We start from the raw sequence: 18910 nt of genomic DNA, 5'->3' as shown, positions 1-18910 counted from the left end.
TTTCAAAACATAATCCAGCAAATTAGTGTGTATCTCTTTATTAACCCACTGTTCTTTCAACAAGGCCAAAGGTCCTCGAACTCTATGCCCAAACACAAGTTCAAAAGGACTAAAACCCAATGATTCCTGTACTGCCTTTCTTACTGCAAACAGTAGTAAATGTATGCCTTCATCCCAGTCCTTTTCATTTTCCACACAATATGTCCTACTCATAGTTTTGAGAGTAGAATGGAATCTCTCCAAGGCTCCTTGTGATTCTGGATGATATGCAGATGAGGTAACTTGTTTTGCTCCCAGTTTATAAACTATCTGCTGAAACAATCCAGACATAAAATTACTACCTTGATCAGATTGTATTTCCTTAGGCAACCCAAAATAAGTAAAGAATTTTATAAGAGCCTTTGTCACAGTTTTGGCTGTTATATTCCTAAGAGGTATTGCCTCTGGAAACCTAGATGCTGTGCACATAGTGGTCAGCAAATATTGATGCCCAGTTTTAGTTTTTTGCAATGGGCCTACACAATCTATAATAATTTTGGAAAACGGCTCACCAAATGCTGGGATCGGTTGCAGTGGGGCCACTGGAGTAACTTGATTAGGTTTACCCACAATTTAACAAGTATGACACGTCCTGCAAAATGTCGCTACATCTTTTCTTAAACGAGGCCAGTAAAAATATTTAAAAACCTTGTTCATAGTTTTCTTTATACCTCGATAGCCACCCAAAGGCATACTATGAGCCATAGTTAAAATCCCATTCCGATAAACTTTAGGAACTATTACCTGGTGATTAACTTCCCATTCCTCACTTGCAAGAACTGTAGGAGATCTCCACTTCCCTATTAATACTGCCTTTTCAAAATAATATCCTACTTCCACTTTCTCAATTTCACTCTCTGGAAGAGCTTGTTCCTTTAATTTAACTATCTCAGGATCTCAACCCTGCTCTGCTATCATCTCCTTCCGAGATAAAGGCGAATCTTCATGGTCAGACTTACTACCAAAATCCTGATCAAATAATGAAGGTAAGAAAGTTTCTGATACATCCTCAAAATTCACGTCCCAAGTTGAACAGTCATGGGTAACAACCTTATCCTGTACATCAGTCTTTTTAGCCATAGCTCGGGTTACAACACAGGAAGAATCTGTGTTAGAATCCCTCTGTGGTTCCTCAGAAATATGCTTTATTGTCAGATGCACTTCAGGAAAAACTAGTCCACCTGCTAAGTCATTCCCTAACAAAAGAGAAGCATCATTCACAGGTAAACTGGGTTGTAGTCCTACTTTAACAAGCCCTGTAACTAACCTTGACCTTAAATTTACTCTATGTAAATGTACTGGCATAAGGGCACTCCCAACTCCTCTTATATAGGTTACCTCACCAATGTCAGACTCATCACTAAATTTTAGAACACTGTCTAACATTAGTGATTGAGAAGCTCCAGTATCTCTAAGTTTTTTTTATTGGTACAGGATTGGATCCCTCTTTCAAGGATACAAATCCTTCAGTTATAAAATGTTCATATCCCCTCTTAACTTGGTCAGACTCTGACAAAACTTCATTGGTATTTATCGAACTCTGTGGATTTACAGGTGTTTCCATATGCTGCACACAAGCATCTGGGGCTGCTTCCTTCTCTTTCTTTTTCAATTGAAAACAGTTAGCTATTACATGCCCAGGTTTCTTCAAATATTTACAGATAAGACCAAAATGTCTTTCCTTCACATGTCTCCCTTCATCCTTACCATTCTCACTAACTTCAGATTTAATTTCTGGTTTACCTTGACTCTCTGTGCTATTTTACCTTTTAAAAGTCCTACCTGGAGAAAATGTATTCTTACGAACTAAAGCATAGTCATCAGCTAATTTAGCAGTCTCCTGCAATGTAGCAGTGTCCCTTTCATTTAAGTATGTCTTCACTTCAACAGGAATGCTCCTTTTAAATTCCTCCAGTAAAATCAACTCTTCTAATTTATTATACTCCTCATTCACATTTTTAGAGGAAACCCATCTCTCAAAACACACAGATTTCTCGTAGGCAAATTCCACAGATTTCTTCAAATTTCTGAATCTTTCTCTATACGCTTCCGGAACCAGCTCATACTCCTTCAATATATGCTGTTTGACAATATCATAATCCAGTGCTTGCTCAGCATTTAAAGCTGTATAAACTTGTTGTGCCTTGCCTTTAATTATACTTTGTAAAATCACTGGCCATCCCTCTTTCCGCACTCTAAACTCAGAGCAACAATTTCGAAATGTTAGAAATATTTGTCCACTTCTGCTTCACTAAATGGAGAAGCCAAAATAACCTCACAACTGGCAATAAACAGTTTCTTAGAACCGGAAGCCTAATTCTCAAATTTTAATTTCTCCGTCTGTAGCTCAAACTCCCTCTTTTTATCTGCTTCTCTTTCTTCAAATTCCCTCTGTTTATTTGCAGCTTCTAACCAACATCGTTCCAAGTCAGGTTCTACTCTAAGCTTTTCTAATGCTACCTGTTCCAGGTGTAACCGGATCGCTGCTCTACTTACAGGGAATCTATCTAACTCCGCTTCATCAAAAACACCCAAATGTATATAATGTTCCACGATTTTTCTCTGAATTACGGGCTTTGTTGTAACCTTCGTAATTCTTTTAAGGTCCAACCTTCTAGCAATTTCAGATACATCACCCTTATTCGCCTTTGCTAAAAACTCTGGGTTTGGTGATTCCATAAAGTCATCAATAGTCATTGCTGCCGAATACCACGCACACACCAATCAAACAAAAGAATTGAGTGTTTCCCTTTTCCACATCAGGTTGATACTTAAATAAGCACTTAAGCTCAAAATTGGAACATATCCCGATGTGCCCCCAAATTATGTCATGAGACCAGCAACAATGGATATAGAAATGAGTCAGGTTTTATAAAAACAATCAAACATTTATTAAACTCGGGTCAATATATTAAAAAAGTAAACAAATGAAAATCTTAACAGTAAGTAAACTGCTATGCGACCATTTAACAAACTGCCACTCAGTACTAGTTCTTAAAGCGATAAATGCAAAAACAGTCTTAAAGTGGTAAATTCAAACACAGTTCTTAGAATGGTAAATTTCAAAGTCCAAGAGATTTATAAGGTCAATTAGGAGAGACTTTCCTGAAGTAAAGGATTCCTCGAAGACTCAACGTCACTGCCAATCCCAGCCGGATCCTGCCTTGTCCGCAGGATTCACGACGACGGAAATAAAACGGTTTAAAGGCACTGGCCTTTCCCTCTGGATACTAGATACTGCACAGCATTTTCTGCTGTTTTTAGCAGAGCTTATCTCATGCAGATCACTCTTTCTTGAACAAATTCAATAATGGTCAATTCTCTCCAGAACTGTCGAGTGACTCCTTCAGGTTCCCGTCTTCACTCTCCAATATTACTGAAAAGGTACATCAACAAACCTGGTAGCTATTAGTTAAACTACCGGCCCAACATTCTTGTACCTTACAATAGAACGTAAAACTCTGTTTTAAAACGATACTGCGTCATGAGATTAATAAGCAGTGTAGCGGAGTATTTGACTGATAATCTAACTGAAAACTAACTGCGTCACCAGGGGTCTACACTTATATACCTGTTGAGAACAGGTCATCACGTGACCTCACATCGGCAGGAAAATTACATCATGTGACCTCCGCAAGACCATTACATCATCCCCATAAGACAGTCACAAGATATCCATGAAGTATGTAACACTACTGATGGAGATGGAAGAAGAGTCCCAAGTGTTTCTCACCATAAGCACTCACAGAGGGTGTTATTGATACAATAGGGTTATTTTTGGAGTAGCATCTGCATCTGCATTCTGGCACAGAGCTATGGACCAGGGGCTGCAAGGCTGGCTATGCACTCATTGTTAACTGGGTGACATCAATGTTACCAGTAAGGATGACAAGGAACATCTTCAAAATCTCAAAACAGTGTTAAAAAGATTCAAAGATTATGAAGTTCAGAGCACAGTGCAACAAGTAAAAATTCTTTAAAACAAGCACCACTTACTGCGGTCACACCATTGGCACACAAAATTTACACAAGTGTGCTCAGAAAATTCAAGCAGTGTTGCATGCCCCAAGATCAAAGGGTGTTTTACAGTTGTGGTCCTTTTGAGGATTTGTCAATTACTAAATCAGGTTCCTGTCAAACCTGGCTACCGTGCTCCTTCCTATGAACTAACACATTACTACAGATTGAGAGGAAATGGCAATGGACAAAGCAGTGTGAGGTGGCTTTCCAAAAGACAAATAAAATGGTGATGTCAGACACTGTACTCACACATTATGATTTACACTGTCCAATGAAGCTCGCCTGTGATGCCTCGCCTTATGGTATAGGTGCAGTCACGTCACCTGTTATGAGTGATACATTTAAATCTTTAGGGCTGAATTTGACAATTTAAAATTTGCTATCCTGTGGAGTAAACTATATTATATAGTATACTATACATGTATGTACGTGTGTGCGTGTGTGTGTGTGTGTGTGTAAGCTGAGATGCATTCTATATTGAGTTGGAGTTTATAGCTAAGCAAGGATGAGTGTTGTGTATTTAATATTTCAGTAATATAAAGATATTGTTCTATTAAGCATACTTTGTTTGTTTAAGTCATTCATTACAGGTTATATGTAAAAGAACATGAATGGCATACGTCAGTACGCTACCACGTCATATGTGTGCGCCTCACAAAAGAAACAAAACATAGATGTTCTCTTGGTCTCCTTTTGTTTTCCTTCAATTAGTTTTCTGTTTTAGAGTTACAAAACATAACATTGCACTTTTTTCCCTAATCGTTACATGCTATTCTGCATTCTGTTATTGTTTTACCTTGTACTTCCTCAATCTGTATGAACAGTACGCAAGATGAGCTTTTCACTGTAATTTAGTTCATGTGACAATAATAAACCAATTTCATTTCTATCAGCCTGCGTGTGATCCTGATGTTGTATATGTGGATGTTGCAGGTTGTCCCTTCAACAAATATCTTTCTTTGGATACTCCAGTTTCTTCCGATGTCCCATGCTAGTTTGAATGGTTGCTATAAATGGTCCATAATGTGGCAAACTGGTAATTGGAAATTCATTTATAATTGTTACAAGTATCAAGATACAGTGAAAAGTTAGTTTCACATGACATCCGGGCAGATCATCCCATACATAAACACATGGGGGCAAAAGCCATAACAGAATGGGGAATGCACTGTAGTGTTACAGAGAAAATGCAGTGCATGTGGTTAAATAAGACTATAAGAAATAGGAGCAGAATTAGGCCATTTGGCCCATCGAGTCTGCTCCACCATTCAATTATTGCTGATTCATTTTCCGTCACAATCCCATTCTCCTGCCTTCTCTCCATAACATTTGATGCCCTTACTAACTAAGTACCTATCAACTTCACATTAAATTTACCCAATGACTTGGCCTCCACAACCGTATGTAGAAATGAATTCCACAAATTCACCACCTTCTAACTAAAGAAATTCCTCCCCAGATACAAGGGCTATGACACGGTAAACTGATAAATCAGGATTTCTTTGTTGTACAAGATGTCAATTCACCAGTCTTGAACAATGAAGTAAAAGTTGTCCTTGAGCTTAGAAGAACATGATCTTAAGCTTTTGTACCTTCTTCCCATTGGAAAGGAGGAGGAGAGAGAATGACCAGCAGAGAGCATAGACTGAGTCAATGGATGGGTGGCTGATTTTTGTGATAGACTGAGCTATGTCCATAACTTTCTGCAACTTCTTGTAGTGTTGGGCAGAGCAATTCCCATACCAACCCGTGATGTTTCCATATACTATAATTTCTATGATGCATCTGTAAAGATTGGTGAGATTCATCAGGGACATGCGAAATTTCCTTAGCCTTTGACAGAAGTAGAGGCACTGGTATGTTTTCTTGGTTGTAATGTCATTGTAATTTAAAGCTCTCAACCATGTCCACATGGGCACTATAGATACTGATGGGATGTGTGAGAGACAGGATTAGGGGAATGGAGTGAGAGCCAGTGGACACTGGATGGCCTGAATGGCCACCTACTTATAGGGAAGTATGAGATATTACAATGTGAGTTAAAAACTGGCAATTTATGCCAGCCTTGCCAGTCCTTCCTACAACCTGTAAACAACATATTATTATAAAAAGCTTTGAAATTATATTCATAAACACGAGAAATTCTACAGATGCTGGAAATCGAAAACAACACACACAAAGTCCTGGAGGAACTCAGCAGGTCAGACAGCATCTATGGAATTGAATAAGCAGCCGATGTTTTAGGCTGAGACCCTTCTTCAGGAATGGAAAAGAAGAAGAAAAGTGCCAGAATTAAAAAGCTGGAGAGGGGGGATAGCTAGAAGGTGATAGGTGAAGTCAGGCGGGTACGTGGCCGGAGGGCAGCAGAGATCGCAGTGGGAGAGCAGTGAGAGAGGGCTTCACTGAAGTCCCATCAAAGGGAATATTTAACCTTCTGCAGGGTAGGTATCAAAAAGACTTCTCAATGGAGCAGCAAATCATAAACACGAGGAAGCCTGCAGATGCTGGAAATCCAAATCAACTCACACAAAACGCTGGAGGAACTCAGCAGGTCAGGCAGCATCTACGGAAATGAATAAACAGTCAGCGTTTTGGGCCGAGACCGTCTCTCAGGACTGGAAAGGAAGGGGGAAGACGCCACAGTAAAAAGATGGGGGGGTGCGGAAGGGAAGGTAACTAGCTAAAAGGTAATAGGTGGAGCCAGGTGGGTAGAAAATGTAGAGGGCTGCAGAAGGAAAGAATCTGATATGAAAAAGATGGTGGTGAAGAGATGGTTCCAGGAAAGATACATGGTCGTGGTAACGAAGCTCGGTTAATACATGGTCAAAGAGTCGGAGGGCAGCAGAGATCACAGAGGGGGAGCAGTGAGAGAGGGTCTGATTGAATTCCCATCGAAGAGAAGATTTATCCTGATTGAGGAGTTTGATATTTTTGTGTGCACATTTACTTCTGTAAATTCAGTAACAGGAAAGAGCAGCTGAAGTTTTATCAGCGTGACACAAGGGAGAAAGGTTCCTGTTTGATACGATCTCATGGTGTAACAAAGCAGCTCACAGGCAGTACGGTATTCTTGTAGTCTCGCACCAGAGGACACTGGGAGCTAAAGTTCATTTCCTTTTTCAGTGTTGTCAATTGAGAGACTAATGTTCAGGCAACCAATGAAAATTTTCCTGTTACAGGAGCATTTTGTAAGTCAGGCATTACTTATTTAATTCCATTTTTTCTTAGCATGGTAACAGGCCTTTCCAGCCCCAAAAGCTCATGCTGCCCAATTAACCTACTATGTGCTGAATTAACCCACTAACCTGTACATCTCTGGAATGTGGGAGGAATCCAAAGTACCTAGAAGTGAACCATTTGGTCATGGGGAGAACGTACAAGTTCCTACATACAGCCGTGGGATCTGAACCTGGGTCACTGGTGCTGTAAAGCAAGGCAGACGTACTCACATGGAGCTGCCCCCTGCAGACCCGCCCAGTTTTTCCATTCATTTCCCCGGAGTGAGAACTGAACCCACAATTGTATGACTCAGAATCAAGACTACCAACAGCTATAACACAGCCAGCACTGTGAATCCAATGAACATTTTGTTTGCAAAACCCCAAATCAATACACGTTTGCTCGGGTCAATTTGCATAGAATATTGAATCAAGATGGATGAAATGAATCAAGGCATTGATCTACCATGTTGTAATTGAACAGAATAGGTTTGTGGGGCTCAGGGGCTTATTTCCAATCCACATTGCTATTTTTCTCATGTTTCTCTATTCCAAATAACTAAAATGTATTCAATATGAGATCACAGCTGAACTACAGTAATGATGTTTTATTTGGTTCATACCTTCTCCATATATTTCAAATTTACATGTATACCTTTCATAGTTCAAACATTTTCTAACAGGTATTTACAAAAGCATTATTGGAAGTGATGCAACCAAGGATTTATCTCTGATTGCCTGTTTAGTTTTCAATAAGGTCTCATTTTAGCACAGTCTTTCCTCTCTCTTTCTTCACTACCTTGTATAATGTATGAATAATTTATATTCTGTGTGTTGTCTGCACCTGCATACCTGTGATGTTCAAATGTACATTTATTATCAAAATATTAGCAAGAGAAAACCTGCAGATGCTGGAAATCCAAAGCAACACACACAAAATGCTGAAGGAACTCAGCAGGTCTGGCAGCATCTATGGAAAAGCGTCCAGTCGATGTTTCGGGCCGAGACCCTACAGCAGGACGAGAGAAAAAAGAGAGATGAGGAGTCAGTATTAGAAGGTGAAAAGAGGGGAGGAAGAAACACAAGTTGATAGGTGAAACCGGCAGGGGGAGGGATGAAGTAAAGAGTTGGGAAGTTGATTGGTAAAAGAGATACAGGGCTGGAGAAGGGAGAATCTGATAGGAGAGGACAGAAGGCCATGTAAGAAAGATTAAGAGGAAGAGCACCAGAGGGAGGTGATGAGCAGGTAAGGAGATAAGGTGAGGGGGCAAAAGGAGATGGGGAATAAAGAAGGGGAGGAAATACTAGAAGTCTGAGAAATCGATGTTCATGCCATCAATAAATAATATACTCCACCATCAACTCTGCCCTCAACCGCATCTCTTTCATTTCGCACCCGTCTACCCTCACCCCATCCTTCCGCCACCCCGCCAGGGATAGGGTTCCTCTTGTCCTCACCTACCACCCCACCAGCTTCCGCATCCAGCACATAATTCGCCGTAACTTCCGCCATCTCCAATAGGATCCCACCAAGCACAGCTTTCCCTCCCTTCCCAACCCCCACCGCCACTTTCTGCGTTCTGCGTGGATCACTCCTTATGCAACTCCCTCACCACTCATCCCTCCCCACTGACCTCCCTCCTGGCACTTATCCTTGCAAGCAGAACAAGTGCTACACCTGCCCCCACACTTCCTCCTCTCAGGGCCCAAAACAGTGCTTCCAGATGAGGTGACACTTCACCTGTGAGTTTGTTGGGGTTATCTCTTGTATATAGGCCTCCTGTACATCAGTGAGGCCCGGTGTAGATTGGAAGACTGCTTTGTTGAGCACCTACACTCTTCCCACCAGAAAAAGCGGGATCTCCCAGTCACCCATTTTAATTCCACTTCCCACTCCCATTCTGACATTCCTGGTCAGGTCTCAGATCTCTCAGCGGGAGATCATTTTGGAGGCAGTGATCACAATTCTATCTCCTTCATCATGGCACTGGAGAGGGATAGGAGCAGACAATTTGGAAACACATTTAATTGCGGTAGGGCGAAATATGATGCAATTAGGCAGAAACTTGGGAACATAAATTGGAAGCAGATGTTCTCAGGGAAATGCACAGCAGAAATGTGGCAATTTGCATGGCGTTCTGCATAGGTATGTTCCATTGAGGCAGCGAGAGGATGGTAGGATTAAAGAACCATGGTGTACAAAGGATGTAGAAAATCTAGTTAAGAAGAAAAGAAAAGCTTACAAAAGGTTCAAGAAACTACTAGGTAAAATTACAAGAGTGCCAGGAAGAAGCTCAGGAATGAAACTGGGAGAGCTAGAAGGGGCCATGAGAAGGCTTTGGTGAGCAGGATTAAGGACAACCCCAAGGCATTCTACAAGTATGCGAAGAGCAAAAGGATGAGCTGTGTGAGAATAGGACAAATCAGGAGGAAGAGTGGAAACATGTGCATGGAGGCAGAGGAGGTAGCAGAGGTATTTAATAAATACCCTGCTTCAGTATTCACCAGAGAAAAGGACTTTGGCAATTGTGGGGATGACTTACAGCTGATTGAAATGCTTGAGCATATCGACATTGAGAAAGAGCATGTGCTGGAGCTTTTTGAAAGGTTTTAAATTAGATAAGTTGGCGGGACTGAATGAAATATACCCCAGGCTAGTGTGGGAAGCGAGGGAGGAGAGTGCCGACACTCTGGTGATGATCTTTGCATCATCAATAGGGATGGGAGAAGTTTGAAAATTTGGAAGGTTGCAAATGTTCCCTTGTTCAGGGAAGGGAGTATAGATAACCCAGGAAATTATAGACCAGTGTGCCTTACTTCAGTGGTGGGCAAGTTGTTGGAGAGGATCCTGAGAGGCAGGATTTATGAGTATTTGGAGAGACGTAATCTGATTAGTGATAGTCAGCATGGCTTTGTCAAGGGCAGGTTATGCCTTATGAACCTGAATAAATTCTTGGAGGATGTAACAAAACACATCGATGAAGGTAGAGCAGTGGATGTAGTGTATGTGGATTTCAGTAAGGCAGTTGATAAGGTTCCCCATGTGAGGCTCATTCAGGATGTAATGAGGCATTGGATCCAAGGAGACCTTGCTTTGTGGATCCAGAATTGGCTTGTCCACAGAAGGCAAAGGGTGGTGTAGAAGGTTCGTATTCTGCATGGAGTCAGTGACCAGTGGAGCTCTGCAGGGTTCTGTTCTGGGACTTCCCCCTCTTTGTGATTTTTATAAATGACCTGGATGAAGAAGTAGAATGGTGGGTTAGTAAATTTTCAGATAACACAAAGGTTGGGGGTGTTAATGTTAATGGTAAGACTCTTGACAGTGTGAAGTATGAGAGGGATCTTGGGGGTCTGTGTTCATAGGTCACAGATGCACAGCTGACAGCGTTGTTAAGAAGATATATGGTGTGTTGGCCTTCTTCAACCGTGGGATTGAGTTCAAGAACCATGAGGTAATGTTACAGCTATATAAGACCTTAGTTAGATCTCATTTGGAGTACTGTGTTCAGTTCTGATCACCTCATTACAGGAAGGATGTGGATACTGTAGAGAGAGTGCAGAGGAGATTTCAAGGATGTTGCCTGAATTGAACAGCATGCCTTATGAGAATGGTTGAGTGAACTTGGCCTTTTCTCCTTGGAGTGACGGAAGATGAGAGGTGACCTGATAGAGGTGTATAAGATGATGAGAGGCATTGATCGTGTGGATAGTCAGAGGCTTTTTCCTGGGGCTGAAATGGCTAGCAAGAGGGGGCATAGCTTCAAGGTGCTTGTAGGTAAAAGGGAGATGTCAGAGGTAGGGTTTTCACACAGAGAGTGGTGGGTGCATGGAATGCACTGCCAGCGAAGGTGGTACAGGCAGATACAATAAGATCTTTTAAGAGACTCTTAGATAGATACGTGGAGCTTAGAAAAATAGAGGACTATGAGGTAGGGAAATTCTAGGCAGTTTCTAGAGTAGCTTACATAGGTGACACAACATTGTGGCCAAAGGGCCTGTAATGTGTTGTAAATTTCCATGTTTCTATGTTTCTCTGTTCCTTCTTGGTCTTCTCTACCTTCACGATAAGGCCACACTCAGGTTAGAGGAGCAATAGCTTATATTCCGAGCAACACGCACAAAATGCAGGAGAAACTCAGCAGATCAAGCAGCATCTATGGAAAAAAAAAAGTACAGTCAGCATTTCAGGCCAAGACCCTTAATTATCTAAATAATCCTCTTAATAATTTCTCCTTTGGCTCCTTCCACTTCCTTCAAACAAAAGGTGTTGCCTTGGGCGCCCACATAGGTATCAGGTATGCCTGCCCTTTTGTCGGCTACGTGGAACAGTCTAAGTTCCAAGCCTACATTGGTGTCCATCCCTCACTTTTCAGGAAGGGTCTTGCCCCGAAAGGTCAATTCCATAGATACTGCCTGCCCTGCTGAGTTCCTCCAGCATTGTGCGTGTGTTGCTTGGATTTCCAGCATCTGCAGATATTCTCTTATTTGTGACCTTATATTCTCTCTGGGTAGCTTCCAGCCTGATGGCATGAACATTGACTTCTCGAACTACCAGTAATGGATACCCCTCCCCTTCTCTCTACCCAATCCCCTTTTCCTGCTCTCACCTTATCTCCTTGCCTGCCCATCGCCTCCCTCTGGTGCTCCTCCCCCTTTTTCTTTCTTCCATGGCCTTCTGCCCTCTCCTATTATATTCTCCCTTTTCCAGCCCTGCATCTCTTTCACCAATCATCTTCCCAGCTCTTTACTTCACCCCTCTCTCTCCCAGTTTCCCCTATCACTTTGTGTTTCTTCCTCCCCTCCCTCCATCTTCTAACTCTAACTCCTCATCTCTTTTTCTCTCTAGTCCTGCTGAAGGGTCTCAGCCAGAAACGTCAACTGTACTCTTTTCCATAGATGCTGCCTGGCCTGCTGAATTCCTCCAGCATTTTGTGTGTGTTGCTATTATCAAAGTATGTATAAATTATACAACCTTGAGATTCGTCTCCTTACAGGCAGCCATAGAACAAAGAAACCCAAAAGAACCTATTTTAAAAAAGATTGTCAAAAATCCAATGTGCAGACAGAAAAAGGAAACAATCATGCAAACAATAAAAGCAAGCAAATATCATTCTGAACTGAAGTCCACTGAGAGTCCATCTGCAGACACTTGCCTTGGGCCCCAACACCATGACCTTTTCAATCCGGACCGGTGCTTAAATAGTCATCCAAACATTGGGTTCTGTCGCTTCGATACACTCTGGGACCTGGATCCCGCAGCCTCAATTCGGCCTGTACCCGACCTTTCCAACCCAACCCAGCACTTAAATCAATTGAACCTCAGGACTTTCCTCACCTCCAGTGACACGCCCGCTGGTTCGCCTTGCCCTGGTGCTGCCACATCGAGTTGCCTCCAAATCCAAAGGGAAGTTAAAGGCTATTTGTGGTGATCAGTTGCCAGAAAAGGTGTGATTAACAAAGTATTTAGTTTTTGCCTTTGTTTCATTGGCCGCCAACAAGCAGTCATTCAGCGCCATCTTAAACCAGAATGATGTGTCTACAAGTATGCTTTCCACTGTACCTCGACGTATCTGTGCAAATGACAACAAAATTGACTTAATTTGTAATGTTGTTTATTGACAAACGATGCCTTGGATTTCAGTGTCATTCAAGTCAGTGCACTGCTTTGTTTGAATATCATTTAAGGAGCTGTAGACCTGCACACCAAGAGCCCTCTGTACATCAATGGAGGAGTCGTAGTCACAGAGCACCATAGCACAGAAACAGACCCTTCAACCCATCTAGTCCATGCTGAACTATTGTTCTGCCTGGTTCCATCAACCTGCACCTGGACTGTAGCCCTCCATACCTCTCCTGTCCATGTACTTAACCAAACTTCTCTTGAATGTTGAATTCAAACTTGAATCCATCACGTCCACTGGAGGTTTATTCCACACTCTCGCCACCCTTTGTTGAAGAAGTTTCCCTTCAAGTATTTCACCTCTCACCCTTAACTTATGACCTCTTGTGCTAGTCTCACCCAAACTCCCACCCAGTTCAACACAGTTACAAAGAATAAAAAGAGTGCTACTGATTTATACCACAACTAAAAGTTAATTGTTGAAGAAGGTGTTTAAAGATCTAGTGTTATAATGGAGTTAGCAATCTTTCAAGCGTCTTGAACATAATTCCATTCTCTGATTCTGATGCTGAAAGTTTGGTAATCCTATTCCCGATGGAGGATTCATTCCTTTCTGCTTACAACTGCCACTTGGTCCACTGGCTGCCCCATACAGTTTGTTTCCGTGAGAGGAAATCGGTAATATTTTGAAGTTTACTTTTACTATCTGTGTGTTAACAGTATAACCAGATTTACAATTTTGCCAGCATTACAAATAGTGTTAATACCTTGAAAAGTGTTTTGGCATATTCAGAGTTCTTGGAAAGAATTGCTTCACCCTTCCAAACATTTAGATTAAAATGTGAAAATAGGAGAAAATGAGAACTATTAGATTTGTTTTCCAGTGGTTAAATAGCATCTGGCTACCAGAAATTATATTAGGCTGAGCACTAGCACTCCCCAAGACTGTGTGCTCAGCCCACTGCTGTTCACACTGCTGACATGCGACTGTGTCATAGTTTTCAGCTCAGACGTGTCATCAAGTTTGTGGGTGACACAACGGCCACATCAACAACAATGACGAGACTGAGTACAAAGAGGAAGTGGAGCGGCTGGTCGACTGGTGTGAAGAGAAAATCCTAAGCTTGAATGTGGAGAAGATCAAGGAAATCATTGTGGACTTCAGGAAGATGCAAATGAACCATCCTCCTCTGCAAATACATGGCCACTCCATAGAGAGAGTTACTGTAAGTGGACCAAATTCCTGGGAGTTCAACAAGGCTCCCCAACCCCCAATATCTTAACTGTGTTTTACAGGAGCACCATTGAGAGCATCCTGACAAGTTGCATCTCCGGCTGGGATGGAAGCAGCCAAACATCAGACCTGAAGTCCCACAAAGGACTGTGAGAGCAGCTGAGAGGATCATAGGGGTTTCCTTACCATCCACTGGGGACAGTTATCAGGAGCACAGCATACAAAGATCCCACCCATCCATCCAGCATCCTCTTTGACTTTCTACCATCAGGCAGGAGACTCTGATTCATAAAACAAGAACGGTCAGGTTGAGAAACAAAGTCTTCACTCAGACCATTAAGCTTCTGAATTCCCATCCAGAACATATTTGAAGTGTCACTGGTTAACCAGTTCCATACCTTACAGTATTTGATTTATGTGCTTTAGTTTGTTATTTTTGTGTGACTCATCTGTAGATTTTATCCTTATCTTCAAAAGTTATCCTTTGTTATGTATACTACTGTGCTTCACACCCTGGTTGGAGAAACACCTCGTTTCTATGGGCATAATATGATTATATAGTTTATATACATGTATATAGTTAAATGACAATAAACTTGACTTGTTTATATTCAAGCATATAGTAGCAGAATTTGACTATTTAGTCCCTCAAATTATCTATTACGATCCTGAATGTAGCCTCTGCCTCACGGTAACCATCTATCTGGCAGAATGTTACTAGCAAGGCCCCTCAAGGGTCTGTTTTAGGGCTTCTTGTGTTTTATTAAGCATTTGGAGATGGTGCCGTAGAGTCACAGAGTAACGTAACACAAATAGACCTGACAGTCCAGCTTGTTCATGCCGAACATTGTGTCCACCAAGCTTGTCCCATTTGATTAAGTTTGGTTCATCTCCCCCTGAACCTTTCCTATCCACGTAGCGGTCCAAATTTCTTTTTAATGTCATAATATTCCCTGCCTCAACCACTATCTCCAGCAGCTCATTCCATTTACACGTCACCCACTTAGGACCTTACTTCTTAAGACTTTTCAAATATTTTCCCTCTCACCTTGGACCTATGCCCTCTAGTTTTTCATCCCCTTTCCCAGGAAGATGACTACCTGTGTTCACCTTATCTACGCTCATTGTTTTATAAACCTCCATAAAGTCACCCCTCAATCTCCTAATCGCCTGTGTATGAGATTATGAAAAGGCAACGTAACTTCATTGGACATGTGACTAGGAGAGAGGAGTTAGAATGCAAGGTAATTATGGGAAAGATTGAAGGGAAGAAAGCAAGAGGAAGACAAAGACAAATGATGATGGAGAAAGCAACCAGAGAACTGGAAATGAATACCAATGAATTGATCCACTTGACCCGAAACAGGAGTGTGTGGGCCATGGCAGTCAAAGCTCAAACTGGGCATGGCACATGATGATGATGATGATGATGATGATAATGTCCTAGCCTATCCAATCTCCCCCTATAACTCAAGCCTTCAAGTCCTAGAAAAGTCCTTTGATGAACTGGTATATTTCCTTTGCACTTTTTCCAGCTTACTGATGTCCTTCCTATAACAGGATAGCATAAGACCAAATAAGATTAACAAGAAGAATTGCTGCACTTAAAATGATGAGAATATAATGAACTGGACAGACTCCAGTGCTACAGGAGGTATGGGAATACTTGGGACTTCAGCAGATATGTAGTTGGAAAAGATCTAAATAAATCAAATAAAGTAATTGATGTAGGGAAAAATAGTCTAGAGTGTTACACAGACAAAATGCTGGAGGAACTCAGCAGGCCAGGCAGCATCTATGGAAAAGAGTAAACAGTTGACATTTCTGGGCAAGACTCTTATCAGGAAGGGGGGGGGAGGGGAGAAAGAAATACAGGGTAATAGGTGATAGGTGAAACTAGGAGAGGGGGAGGGGTGAAGTAAAGAGCTGGGAAGTCGACTGGTGATAAAGATAAAGGGGTGAAGAAGTGGGAGTCTGATTGTAGACGATAGAAAGCCACGGAAGAAGGGGCAGGGGGAACAGCACCAGAGGGAGATGATGGGCAGGTACGGAGATAAGGGGAGAGAGAGAGAGAGAGAGAGAGAGTAATGGAAGTGGAGAATGGTGAAGGGGGTGGGGGGGTGGGGCATTACCAGAAGTTCAAGAGGTCAATGTTCATGCCATCAGGTCGGAGGCTACCAAATGGAATACAAGGCATTGCTCCTCCAACCTCAGTGTGGCCTCATCGCAGCAGTAGAAGAGGCCATGGATTGACGTGGGAATGGGAAGTAGAATTAAATTGAGAGGCCACTGGGAGATCATGAGTGGGTCTCCCAGTCTACATCGGATCTCATCAATATACAGGAGGCCACACCGGGAGCACCAGTTACAGTAGATGACCCCAACAGGCTCACAAGTGAAGTGTCACCTCACCTGGAAGGACTGTTTGGGGCTCTGAATGGTCATGAGGGAGCATAATTAAAACGGGTTAACAAATGGATGCAAAATGGGTAATTAATATTCTGAATTCACATAATGCACTTGACCATAGAAAGTACAAATTATTGAACAGATCTTTTGTACAATAAGATAAACTCTGAACCTCACAGTCTATCTCATCTCAGCCCTAAACCTTTTTGTCTGCACCTTCTCTGTAATTGTAACACTCTATCCTGCATTCTGTTATTGCTTTCCCCTTGTACTACCTCAGTTTACTGATATGATGAAATGATTGTATGGATTGAATGCAAAACAAAGAAAGTCAAACTAATGACACAGGATGACCCAGCATCTTATTGAATTGCAGGCTAACTTGAAGGGCTGAGTGGACAACATTAATATTTCTCCTGCTCTTATAAACTGCAAGAAATCCCAGTTTACCAGGAGGTTAAAGTAGAGTGAACAATAACTGCACGCCATTTTAAAAGTTTCTTCCCCACCCCCAGACAGTTAATCTGATCAATGATTCTAATTTGCCCCACTCCTCACCCTGCTCTATCTATTACCACAGTCTCTGTACTGCTCCATAAACATTTTAAACCACCTGCTTACATTATACATACATATCCATAATTATATATTTATACATATTTTATTCCATCTCTGTATTTTAACCTCTTTCTCTGGAATTGTTGAATATTGTTTTATGTTGCATGTCACGCCAATATATAGCACCACAGCAAATTCCTAATACTCGTAAATGTGCATGAATAAAATTGATCCTTCATCTTTGATCTTAATTTTCCCTCGTTCTACTGTAGCTCATTTAATTGCCTATTTAAAGCAGAATGCTACAGGTATAATGTATTCTCTCAATCAGATCAATTAATTAAAAATTCTTACATCATATCTTCTAGATCTTTTTAATAAAACCCTGGAGAAGTTTGGAAAACTAGATATACTGTGCAATAATGCAGGAATAAATAATGAAAATGCTTGGGAAAAAACTATTTCTGTCAATCTGGTAAGTACCATGCAATGAAATACCACTTACTCATCAAGCCTGCCCTGATAATTCAGAAGTAATTTCTTAACAGATAAAAGAATGGATCATTTATATCTTTAACCTTGGTGGTTTCTTATTTCCACACCACTTTCCCTATGTCTCTTCACTATGGGCTCTGAGATGGTTAAATAGGCCTGATTAGGATCTGGAGGCTCTGCACAGGTTCAGCAGGTGATGCTTAACAGGCCAGCAGAGTGGATAACTGAGGATATTGTGTTCCTTTCACTATTAGTGCACAGTTTCCACAAGCTCCCTTCGCAGAAATCCAAGGTGCTCAATAACTTCCCAGATATTTCTTCTCCATTGGAGGTCAACAGGATCCATGAGTTCGTCTGCCCAAAATCTCCATCTGCAGAGAGATTGTACATGACACTGTGATAAAATACCGTGGGTGGTTCAGAGCTTACTAAAGAATAACAGTGGGATGCACAATCTGATTGATAAAATGACACATCAACAGCTGAAGGTAAACATTCAATACGAACGCCTGATCGCCTTTAAAGAATACCTCACCAGCTTTTGCATTTTCAGTACCTTGAATATCGTAACAATCCCAAACAGCTCAACAAGGGTGTCATCAAGCAAACTTTGGCACCAAGCCAAACATGGAGATAATAGGCCAAATCAAGTCAAAGAGAGATATTGGATGGAAATAACCCCCTTGGTCTGAGTCCATGACAACCACTGATCACCCATTTTTACACTAAATCTAACCTAGTCTATTTTATTGTTGCCATACAAACTCAGAGTTGTACATGGTGACATATATGTACTTTGAACCTTGAACATTCCATCATCAGCTCCCACCAGGTTCGACCACTCATAGGGAGCATTTGGAGGCAAATTACACTATCCAATTTACATAGCAACCCCTGTCATCTTTGGGATGTATAAAACTAGAAACCAATACAGTCATAGAAAATGTTCAAAGTAAATCCAAGCTCAAAGTAAACACTCTCCTATTAAAGTCAGTGGAGCAACTGATCACGTTCATTAAACGGTTAGTCTATTCACTATCAACTGCTTGTTTTAAAATTTATTGATAGTAGAGTATTGAATGCAATGTTTTTAATTTCATTTTATGTGCAAAGTAAATTTTATTATCAAAGTACATATACATCATCATATACAACCCTGAGATTTATTTTCTTGCAGATATACTTAATAACTCTATAACAATAACAATAACAGAATCAATGGAAGACTGTCCAGCTTGAGCATTCAACCGGTGTCCAAAAGACAAAAAAACTGTACAAATATAAAAATAAGGAATAAATAAATAAATAAATAAATAA

The 18910-nt window shown here is 41.3% G+C and overlaps 1 protein-coding gene across 1 annotated transcript in view; it reads left to right on the top strand.

The window, feature by feature from the left end:
* The window catches only part of LOC140197560 (15-hydroxyprostaglandin dehydrogenase [NAD(+)]-like), an 81817-nt gene that overhangs the window by 44564 nt on the left and 18343 nt on the right, over positions 1-18910 (top strand). The window contains exon 3 of the mRNA XM_072257667.1: positions 17467-17573. Within this exon, the coding sequence (XP_072113768.1) occupies positions 17467-17573 (107 nt within the window). The remainder of the gene's footprint in view (positions 1-17466; positions 17574-18910) is intronic.

Source organism: Mobula birostris, chromosome 5 (genome assembly GCF_030028105.1).
Source record: "Mobula birostris isolate sMobBir1 chromosome 5, sMobBir1.hap1, whole genome shotgun sequence".
In the NCBI taxonomy this organism is placed as follows: Eukaryota; Metazoa; Chordata; class Chondrichthyes; order Myliobatiformes; family Myliobatidae; genus Mobula; species Mobula birostris.
The sequence above is the reverse complement of the archived record's forward strand: the minus strand, read 5'-3'. Positions and strand labels throughout refer to the sequence as shown.